Below are 10,514 nucleotides of genomic sequence, written 5' to 3' on the forward strand. Positions count from 1 at the left end.
CGTCGCGCGCGTCGCCGAGGCGCCGGAGCTCCTCCGCGTGCGTCCGCGCGGCGACGGCCGCGTCGCGGGCCGCGCGGTCCCCCGCGGCGAGCAGCGCCGACGCCGACGCCGCGGGCGCGTCGGCCGCGGCGGCCGCGCGGTCCTCGGCGAGCTCGTCGACGTAGGCCGCGTGCGCCGCCCGCAAGTCCGCGACGCCGCGCCGCGCGGACTCGGCGAGCGCGGCGAGCGCGGCCGCGTGGCCCGCGGCCGTCGCCTCGCGCTCCTCGAGGAGCGCGGCCTGCGACGACCGCTGCGCGACGTCGCGGTCGTCCGCGGCCGTGAGCAGCGCCGTCGCCTCGTCGAGCGCCGCCGCGGCCGCCTCGTGCGCGCGCGACTTGCCCAGGAGCTCCGCGTCGTGGTCCGCGCGCAGCAGCGCCACCTCGGACGCGTGCGACGCCTTCAGCGCCTCGAGCTCCGCGGCCTGCTTCCGCGCGAAGGTCAGCGACGTCATCTCGCCGATCTCGCGCTCGCGCGCGTCGTCGGCCTTGACGAGGTCGTCGTAGGCCTCGACCGTCGCCGCGAGCTGCTTCTCCGCGGCGTCGCGGGCGCGCCGCAAGGCCTCGTGGTCCTTGCGCAGCGCCCCGTGCTGGTCCAGGAGGCTCTGCATGGCCTGCTGGTGCGTGCGCCCCAAACCCGCGAGCTCCGCGGCCTTGTCCTCGACGTGCCGCTTCTCGAGCGTCGACAGCGCCAGCGCGTGGTCGTCGGCCTGCCCCTGGAGGGCGAGCTCGTGGGCCATGTGCGTCGCGAAGTGGTCGCCGGACATGGCGTCGAGGGCCTCGCGCTGCGCCGCGAGGTCCGCGGCGTGCGCCGCCGCGAGTTTCGCGGCGGCTTGTTCGCGGTCCGCGGCGAGGGCCGCGACGGCCTGGTCGTGGGCCGCGTCGCGCGCCGCGAGCTCCTCCCGCAGCCGCGCTAGAGCCTCCTCGGCGTCGAGGCCGAGCGTCTCCGGGCGGTCGAGCTCCGCGCCGGACGCGAGGGAGCTGCCGCTGCCCTGGCGCGACGGGGGGCCGCCGCGAGCGGGCGCCTCGAGGTCCGCGACGCGGCCCCGGAGCGCCGCGGCCTCGGCCTCGAGGGCCTCGTTCCGCGCCGCGTGGGCGTCCGCGCGCGCGCGCTCGGACGCCGCGGCGCCGCGCGCGGCCTCGAGCTCCGCGGCCGCGGCGCCGGGCGAGAGCCACGCGTCCTCGCGTCGCGCGCGCGACGGCGGCGCCTCGGCGGGCGGCGGCGGCGCCTCGCGCGCCGCGTCGCCGCGGAAGAGCGTCGAGAGCGACGCGCCCGCGGTGCCGCCGAGCGTCGCGAAGACGCTCGGCGCCGGCGGCGCCGGCGCCGGCTCGATCGACGACACGGCGAAGGCCCAGCCCTCCGGCGCGCCGCCGCCCGGGCCGCCCCGCTCCGCGTCCAAGCGCGCCTGCGATGCGATGGCGTCGGTGACCGGCGTCGTTCCTTCGAGGCGGACGAGCGATTCCATACGACTCGTCGAAAGAACGAAACGGCGGCGTCCGCGCGCGACGCGGCCGCGCGCCTTGGCGTCGACGTGGCCCTGCGCCGCCGCCGCGGCGACGAGGCGCCGCGCCCGCGCGGCGTCGGCGGGGCCGCCCTTGCCCGCGGCGACCATGCAGCCGAGGCGGAACTGGGCCTCCGCGTAGCCGCCGTCGGCCGCGGTCTCGAGCCATCGCGCGGCGCTCGCCTCGTCGCGCGCGACGCCGCCGCGGCCGTCGGCGAGGAGCGCGGCGTACTGGACCTGCGCCTGCACCTTGCCGAGCTCCGCGGACCGCACGAGCAGCCGCAGCGCCTCGCCCCGGTCGCGCTTCAGGCCGCCCCGGCCCTACGGAGGCGTCCCAATGTGCCCGGGCGCGCGCCCCCGCCCCCGAAGTTCCGGCGCGGACGCACCTGCGCGAGCATGAAGCTCAGGTTGTAGGCCGCGTCGGCGTCGTACTCGCAGCGGCCCCGCAGCTCCGCCGCCGACTCGGCCATCCCGGAGAAGGTGCGGTGACGAGCGGCCCAGGTCGATCGATCGAGCGGGGCTGAGATGCGGGGCTGCCTCCCGACAAAGGCACCATGCCCTGCACCATCGTGATCGATGACGACGATGGGCAGCCTCGCGCTGGCCATGTTGCTCATCGCGCGCGTGCGGCCGCAGGCCATGGGCGACGGCGTGAGCAAGTACACGCTGCCCTGCAACGCGCCGGAGGCGCCCATGCAATGGATGGAGAAATACCTGCCCGTCATCACCTCGAGCGACTCCTGCGAGGGCGCGGCCGACGACTGGCTCGGCGTCGACAACGACTGCGTCTGCTCGACGGCGAACGAGACGCTGGAGACCGTGGCCCAGGGCCGCGTCCAGCTCTACGGCGACCGCGGCTTCGGGTTGCACCTCGTGAACACGTCGTTCAAGCTCACGACCGGCGGCCTGAGCGTCGCGGCCGTGGAGGCCGTCTTCGAGGAGCGGCTCAACGACATGGACCACTTCGACGCGTACATGGACTACAGCGTCGCGTTCTACGCGCCGCCGACGGGCCCGCGCGCGCTCGACGCCTTCGTCGAGGCCTTCGACGCCGACAACGTGTCGTACTACCCGTATATGCGCTGCGTCTGCATGCCCCGCGGCGGTTGTTGCGCGTGCGACCGCCAAGCGGCCAGCCCTGAGCTCTGCGTCGATCCTCAGGTACCGCTGGACGAACGGGACGAGCGGCAACGCGTCGACCTTCTACGGCCTCTTTGTCCACGTGCCGGCGTCCATGCTCGTCATCGAGCTCATGAGCAACGCGTCGGCCGGCGTCCCGCGACGACTTTCGAGGGACCGGGAAATTTCTGACGCGCGCGGTAGGCGTCGGCGCACCTCGCGAACGCGACGATCCTGGAGCGGCGCATGTCGCCGCGCGCGATCGACTACGCGTTCTCCGACGCTTATCAAGCCGACTACTTGGCGAACCAGACCCTCAAGGTCGTCTCCGTCTCGCGCGCGACGGCGAGCATTCCGGCGTCGCGAGCGTGTTTCTTCGGTCGCGGTCGTTCGAGCGCTTTCGTGGCGCCGCGCGGGGCGACGGTCCGCCGCGCGCCGCAGGCGGACCTCGACGCCATGGTCGCGTTCTACGGCGCGCTCAACGTGTCGGCGACCTACGCCTACGACTCGCCCGAGGTCCGCAAGGCGTGCTTCCGCTGGTGGTCCGCGGACGTCGAGGTCTGCTACGCGGAGCGGTCCGAGATCACGAGCTTCTACACGGTCGCCGACTTCGAGGCCATGCTGAACGCGGTCCACGCGGACCTCCTCGGCCCGAACCCGAACTGCCAGCTCGACAAGCGCGCGGCGGCGTCCTTCGGCGGTGGTCGGACGCGCGACGCGATGGATCCGCGATCCGACCCCTCGACAGGTGGACGGACTTCCACTACGCCTACGACTCGGCCGTCGAGGACAGGGCAGGAAAAGAGTGCGAAATTCCCAACTTCAAAGGCTCGTTTCTCGGCCGTTTTCCACTCGTTTCGGCTGATTTTTGGACGAGCGATCATCTCTCGGAACGGTCTCGAAGCGTTGATGTTTTTTCGAAACGCGCGCGCGCGGAACACTCACGTTGAAGCGACGTTGAATCTCTCTTTTCCTGCCCAGGTCGAGGACGGCCGCGTCGTCTACGAGTACCTCGCGGCGCACAACGCGACGTACTACGTCTGCGCGCCGCCGGCGCCCCCGGCGCGCCGCGCCCGCCCTCAATCGCGCCGCGCAGGCACGGGCGAGCTCGTCATGTACGTCATGGACCCGGGCGGCTACCAGGGCAGCAAAAGAGAGCGAAATTCCCAACTTCAAAGGCTCATATCTCGGCCGTTTTCCACTCGTTTTGGCTGATTTTTGGACGAGCGATCATCTCTCGGAACGGTCTCGAAGCGTGGATGCTTGTTCCGGAATTCGCGCGCGCGGAAAACTCACATTGAAGCGACGTTGAATCACCCTTTTGCTGCCCAGGCGGCTACGGCATCCAGCTCGACCTCACGGGCACGTACTCGCTGTCGACGTGCTCCGACGACGACTGGGACTGGGACGACGTCGACGAGTACCACTTCGCCTGCGAGGTGGGCAACTGCACGGCCTGTTCGCCCGCGTCCTCGTTCCGGGAACGTCGCCGCCGGGGGGACCCGCGCGCGCCGCGCTCGTCCCCGGACGCCGCGTCCCCGGCAGGCCCTCGCGAACGACACGGCGCGCGTCGTCGCCGTGTCCATCGCGTCGTCGTCGTCGAAGAAGAAGTCGAAGAAGGCCGACGTCTTCGGCGTCCCCGTCGGCGACTTCGTCGCCGAGGTCCTCGTCGCGTTCGTCATCTCCGCGGCCGTCGCCGTGGGCCTCGTCTGGTACCGCCGCGCGAGCCAGCTCGCGGGCCGCGGCTACGTCCGCATCCCCTGGGTCGAGAAGGAGGTGCCCTACAGCAGCAGCGCGAAGTAGCGATCGGGCGCTCGGCGGGCCGCGTCGACGACGACCCCGGCCACGGCGGAGGGTCGAGCCCGCGCGATCGTCGGCATCGCCGTTGGCTCGTTCTACGCCCTCGTCGCGCTCGCGGAGGCCGGCGAGGCCGACGCGGGCGACGGCCTCGTCGCGGAGCTCGAGAAGCACGCGAGGTCGGACGTCGCGGCCGTCGCGGCGCCCGGCGCCATCCACTGGGCCTCCCGGAGACGCGCAGCGGCAAGATCATGGTGCGCCGCATCCTCCGCGATATCGCCGCCGACGGCGTCGACGTCGACCGCGAGGGCCTCGGCGACACGTCCACGCTCGCGGACCCGAGCATCGTCGACGACATGATCAACGCCCACGCGACGGTGTCGGCCTAGGCGCGCGGACGCAGAAGATGATCGCCTCTTAAGAAGGGCAAAGAGCGCGGTCAGAGCTGGCTCGCGCGCACGTCCCAGACGCGCGCCGTACCGTCGCTGCCCCCCGTCACGACGCGCGAACCGTCGGGCGAGAAGGCACAGCAGTGGACGTAGCAGGCGTGGCCCCGGAGCGTCATGAGCGTCGCGCCCGTCGCCGCGTCCCAGACGCGCGCCGTGCGGTCCAAGCTCGCTGTCACGACGCGCGCGCCGTCGGGCGAGAACTCGGCGCAGTTGGCATAGCCGTCGTGTCCCTCGAGCAACACCAGCAGCCCGCCGTCGACCGCGCTAAAGATCCCCATTTTGGTGTGACCTGCAGTCACCACGCGCGCGCTGTCGCGCGAGAACACGCGGAGCGTCGCTGTGAAGGAGAATGGCGAAACAGACCCCTCGAGTCGCTTGAGCATGGTCCCACCTTCGAAGTCATAGAGTTCCGCCGGAGATCCAAACTTGACCCAGCGCGTCCCGTCGGGCGACGTCACGCCGCTGCAACGCGCGAACGGGCGCTCGAGCGTGCTCAGCGCCGCGCCCGTCTCCGCTTCCCAGGTGCGCACCGTTTCGACCCAACCGTGCCCAGTCACCACCTCGATGCGCGCGCCGTCTTGAGAAAACGAGCAGGCGACGGGATCGCGGCCGTGCCGCAGCACCGCCTCGTTCCGCACGATCTTGTCGCGCCAGACCAGTTTGCGCTTGGTGATCGCGAGCTTCTTGGCTTCGCTCGACGCCTTGAGGTTCTTGCACGTGCCCCGTAGGCTCCCGAACGCCTGCTTCGTGGGACAGGACTCGAAGACCATCACCAGCACGTCGCACGGAACCTGATCCATAAGGCCTCGGCTAGACCTTCAGGTGGGCAGCACCAGCTGCAACATAAAACATTTTCGGGTGCGCGATACTAATCCAATTTCTATATTCTATTTTGCAGTGTGTCGCGGTGCACACGTCCGAGCAGCAACATAAAACTTTCAATGAGTGGTTTAAAGCGAGCGTAGCGAGCAACCTCAATTAAACGAGTGGCCGATAGCTCGCGAAGCGAGCTTGCCGGCCGTAGGCCGGCTTGTCATATTATTATTCTATTTTGCAGTGTGTCGCGGTGCACACGTCCGAGCAGCAACATAAAACTTTCAACGAGTGGTTTAAGCGAGCGTAGCGAGCAACCTCAATTAAACGAGTGGCCGATAGCTCGCGAAGCGAGCTTGCCGGCCGTAGGCCGGCTTGTCTTTGTGAAAAAGGACGACGATGAGTTGGCGGGCAGCCGTCGTTGTGTCGTCGGCGCTCGCCTTCGACGAGTTCCGCTGCCGGCTCCCGAACGGCCAGCGCCTCGAGGCGCTCGGGCACGTGTCGGCGGCCGGCGGCGGCGCGCGGAACAGCTTCGGCGACGACTTCGCGGCGGCGGGCTTCGCGTGGACGCCCTGGCTCTGCGAGGCGGACAGCGACGGCGACGGCCAGAGCAACGGCTTCGAGCTGGGCGACCCCTGCTGCTGCTGGGAGGCGGAGGCGGCCTGGGCCCTGCAGCAGGCGCCCTACTTCCCTCCCGAGGGCGGCGGCCCCCAGACGGGCCACGTCTACGCGTACTCCAAGCACAAGCTCGGCGAGCTCCCGCGGAAGCACGGCGTCAGCCTGCCCGGCGACGCGAGCTCCACGTCGCCCGCGAACGACGACGAGGACGGCGCCTGCGACTGCGCCGCGGTCCACGCGGCCGCGCGGCGCGCATTAGCGGCGTCGTCCGACGAGAAGGCGCGGCGGAGCGGCGTCGTGCCCTTCGACGTCGCGACGGTGCCCCTCGTGAATCTGGTCGCGGGCCTCTCGCGGCGTCCCGTGGCCGCGACGGTTTTCGAGAGATTTTGGGTGGTGAGACATCGTCACACCGTCGCGCTCGGTAGGCCTCTCGCTGGCCCTGGCTCTAGTTATCGCCGCGTTCCTGCCCGCCTTCGACGCGTTCGGCTTCGTGCGCCGCGTCGGTTTCGCGGGCACGGTCCAGCTCTTCCTCGCGTCCGCGCTCTACATCGACGTCACGGGCTTGTTGCTCCACCTCGTCCTCGACAACTCGAACAACGAGCGCTTTTCCCTGCTCGCCGGGGGCGTGCGGTCCTTCGTGAACCACCACGCGGATCCCCAGAAGATCGCGGCGACGCCGGGGCTGCACTACGCGTTCACGCACCTGCCCGTGGCCGCGGCCATCGTCTGGGCGACGCTCATCGCCATCTACGCCGCGGCGTCGCGCGCGAAGACCTTCGACTCGGAGCGCTACGCGCCGACGGCCGTCTTCGTCTGCTTCGCGTCGCTCAACTCGGTGGTCATGCAGTTCGCGCACCGCTGGAGCCACACGCCCGCGTTCGCCGTGCCCACGGTCGCGCGCGTCCTCGAGCGCGCGGGCCTGCTCATCGCGCCCGCGAAGCACGCGCGCCACCACGTGCCGCCCCACGCGTCCAACTTCTCGATCATGATGGGCTGGGCCGACAAGCTCGTGAACCCGTTCCTGCGCCTCGCGCCGGGCGGCCCCTGGAGCCCCGTCTGGCTCTACGTCTTCGTCGCCTGGCTCGTGTCGCCCGTCTTCCTCACGGACCCGAAGGTCTCGCGGCGGTTTCTAGCGGCGTGGCGCGCTCTGTGCCTCCGGTGCGCGCCCGACGCGGCGCGGGGCGCGTCGCGCGTCGCCGCGGGCCTCGTCGCCGCGGGCGCGCTCCACCACTACGGCCCCCGCGACGTCTTCGCGTGGCACCCGATCGTCGCCTCCGCGGCCATCTTCGGCCTCATGGCCGACGGCCCGCGCCCGCGTCCCGACCGTTTTTTCGCGTTGGAACACCGACGTTTCTTCGGAGGACGAACACCGACGTTTCTTCGGAGGATGAAAACCCAGATGCCGCGTCGTAGGCCTCCTCGCGTACCGCGCCGCGGGCGCCGAGAAGACCGCCGCGCGGCGGACGCACGCGGCGCGCATGGGCGGGTCCCTCGTCGCGATGGCCGCGGCCGTCGCGGTCGCCGCGGCGCGCCGCGGCCGCCTCGGCGTGTCGCACCCGCTCAAGCGGCCGCTGACGAACCCGCACGCCGCGCTCGGGTACGCGGCCCTGGGCCTCATGTCGCTCCAGGCCTGCTCGGGGCTCGCGCGGGTCGGCGTCCCCACGGGCGACGTTGTTCGAGAAAACGGCCATCGGGTGTTTCTTAGGCGAAGATCGGCGCGCGGCGGCGGCCCGCGGTCCTCAAGACGCACGGCGCCGCGGGCCGCGGCATCTGGGTCGTCGCGGCGGCCGCGTGCCTCACGGGCGCCGCGCACGTGGGCTCGTCGAGCCTGATCCTCGACCTCGGGATCTACTCGGGCACCGCGGCGGCCTTCGCGGTCGCCGCCGCGCTCGCCGCCGCGCCGGCCAAGGCGCCCGCCGGCGACGCCCTCCCCGCCACGACGCCGCCCTGAATGGTTTGCTTAAAGTGGCGCTTGTATGTCGAGTGCTCGCTGGGTGCTCTTTGAGGTCGCCTTGCGCTTGGGTGTCGCCGGAGTGCTCTCCAGGGCTGGTGCTCTTTGATGTCACCTTGCACACTGTGTCAAAGCACTTGCCGCAATGGGGCGAGCTTTGCTCCTCTGCGCCGCAGTGTTGCAATCCGCCGCGGCGCTGCTGCCGGCCGCGCCCCCGCCGCGGTCCCGGCCGCGCTCCCGGCAGCGCTTGCAGCGCACGCGCGCCGCGCCGGACGAAGCCGCGCTCTGGGACGACGAGGCCGGCGGCGCCCTCGCCGACGTGGACCTCGCGGACCTCGACGACGTCGACGCGCTCTACGACGCGCGGCGGCGCTGCGACGCGGCGCTCGTCTGCGCGGCGCGCGCGGGGCTGCGGCCCGCGGAGCTCTGCGTCGACGCGCCGTCGGAGGCCGTCGCGATCCTGGCGCACGCGGCCGGCGTCCGCCGCTTCGCCGCGGACACGGTCGCGGCGGCCGCGGCGCTCGCGGCGGCGCTGCCCCGGGACGCCCGGTTCCTGGCGCGCGGCGCGCGGCGCCTGCCCCGGGACAAGGGCGCCATCGGCGCCCTCGGCGACCGCCTCGTCTTCGAGGGCTACCGGCCGGGCGCGGGCGAGCCGGCGCGCGAGCGGCCGCGGACCAAGGTCTCGGCGTCGCGGCGGAAGTTCCTCGAGAAGCGCGACGCGGCGCGCGCCGAGGCCGCGCCGCGGTCGAAGCCGCGCCGGTCGCGGACCCTCGCGTCCGCGGCCGCGCTCGCGGCCGCGCTCGGCGGCGGCGGCGACCTCGACGGCGACCTCGGCGGCGTCTTCGCGACGGCCGACGACGCCGCCGCGGCCCTCGCCGCCGCGCGCCAGCTCGCCGCGAGGCGTCGCGCTGCCGCTCGCCGCGCTCGACGCGCTCTCGAAGGACGAGCGGTCCGCCTTCGACGTCTGGCCCCTGCTGGCGCTCGACGACCCGGCCGTGGAGGCGTGGGTCGTCGATGGGGGTCTGGATGAGGAGTGGGAGACGATCAAGCTGCCGCTTTAAAGGTTTAAAGCGCGGACGCGCGGGCCGTCGACGGCGGCGGCGCGGCGGGGTCTCGACGACCCGGCCGTGGAGGCGTGGGTCGTGTCGTCGGGGGGGATTTCGACGACGAGTGGGAGACGATCAAGTTGCCGCTGGGGGCTTATAGTCTAACGCGGGCCGTCACGCGGCCGTCGAGGGCGGCGGCGCGGCGGGGTCTCGCCTCCGCACGCCGCGCCGCGCCCGGCCGCGCCAGTGGATAGTCTGGCAGGACTTGGGGCCCCGCGAGGGCTCCGGTGATGTTGTTGTGTTGGATGTGGTGTTTGTCGTCTCCGAGCTTTCGTCGACGGCGTCGCGCCGCGCGCCGTCGTCGTCGCCGTCGAAGGGGTTGGGTGTATTGTCTTGTGCGGTGGGCCGCAAACCGAAGCAGCCCGTCTCCGTCTCGCGCTGCAGGTTCTGCGGCTCGCAAAAGCAGCCGCTGCTCTCAGGCGTGCGCAGCATTGCTTTTTTTTTGTGTGATTGTGTGAGCGCTTGCGTTCAGCGCTTTCAATGTCTTGTCGTGTTCGAGCGATAACGTGTACACTTGCGGCAGGCGTCGTAGCGCGGCAGGCGTCCGCGCGCACAACCCCTCGCGCGCGGAGGCGGTGTTCGACGCAGACGCTGCCGAGCTCTCAGCGGAGCTCCACCACTTAGCCGAAGCCGCTTTGGAGCTAGTTGATATCTCGTGCGAAATATGTTTTCTCGCATCGAACCAACTCGTCGAGCTCCAGCGAGCTCGGCGGGGTTGGTGGTTCTCATCACCCGTAGCTCAGTTGGTTAGAGCATCAGACTGTTAATCTGGGTGTCGACGGTTCGACCCCGTCCGGGTGAGCTTTGTTTTCGGCCGTGTGGTCTAGTGGTATGATTCTCGCTTAGGGTGCGAGAGGTCCCGGGTTCAATTCCCGGCGCGGCCCGTTTCATTTTTTTTTTGCTTTTGTCACGATTAGATGCCTCATGGATCTTCATTTTGCTCCAAGTTCGATTCCCGGTGCGGCCCGCCCCGTTTTCTTTTATCACCTCGTACTCGGCGTCGGCCGCCGGCCTTCTGGCCGCGATGAGTAGGGTATCGCTCCGGATCGCGCGGGATCGCTCGGGATCGCTCGGGATCGCTCGGGATCGCGCCGGATCGCCGCCGGGATCCCGGGGCGCCGGCC

At 71.1% G+C, this 10,514-nt stretch overlaps 3 protein-coding genes across 3 annotated transcripts; 2 read left to right on the forward strand and 1 right to left on the reverse strand.

Moving 5' to 3' along the window:
* Positions 1 to 1,573: 1,573 nt before the first annotated feature.
* AURANDRAFT_71074 (expressed protein) lies at positions 1,574 to 3,345 on the forward strand (the record flags this gene model as incomplete). Its single annotated transcript, XM_009036154.1, has 5 exons — positions 1,574 to 1,834; positions 1,952 to 2,610; positions 2,699 to 2,798; positions 2,861 to 3,001; positions 3,098 to 3,345. Coding segments are annotated over 4 exons (1,008 nt in total), but the record flags the coding sequence as incomplete, so codon positions are not given.
* A 1,547-nt stretch (positions 3,346 to 4,892) lies between these two features.
* On the reverse strand, positions 4,893 to 5,180 carry AURANDRAFT_22241 (hypothetical protein; the record flags this gene model as incomplete). The annotated part of the gene is made up of 1 exon (XM_009036264.1): positions 4,893 to 5,180. The coding sequence occupies one exon, from the start codon at positions 5,178 to 5,180 to the stop codon at positions 4,893 to 4,895; it is 288 nt and encodes a 95-aa protein (XP_009034512.1).
* A 934-nt stretch (positions 5,181 to 6,114) lies between these two features.
* Positions 6,115 to 9,345, forward strand: AURANDRAFT_62325 (hypothetical protein; the record flags this gene model as incomplete). Its single annotated transcript, XM_009036155.1, has 6 exons — positions 6,115 to 6,688; positions 6,759 to 7,658; positions 7,747 to 8,006; positions 8,039 to 8,209; positions 8,538 to 9,122; positions 9,226 to 9,345. The coding sequence occupies 6 exons, from the start codon at positions 6,115 to 6,117 to the stop codon at positions 9,343 to 9,345; spliced, it is 2,610 nt and encodes an 869-aa protein (XP_009034403.1).
* Between the last annotated feature and the right edge of the window lie 1,169 nt (positions 9,346 to 10,514).

The sequence above is a fragment of the Aureococcus anophagefferens genome (genome assembly GCF_000186865.1).
Source record: "Aureococcus anophagefferens unplaced genomic scaffold AURANscaffold_4, whole genome shotgun sequence".
Taxonomy (NCBI): domain Eukaryota; class Pelagophyceae; order Pelagomonadales; family Pelagomonadaceae; genus Aureococcus; species Aureococcus anophagefferens.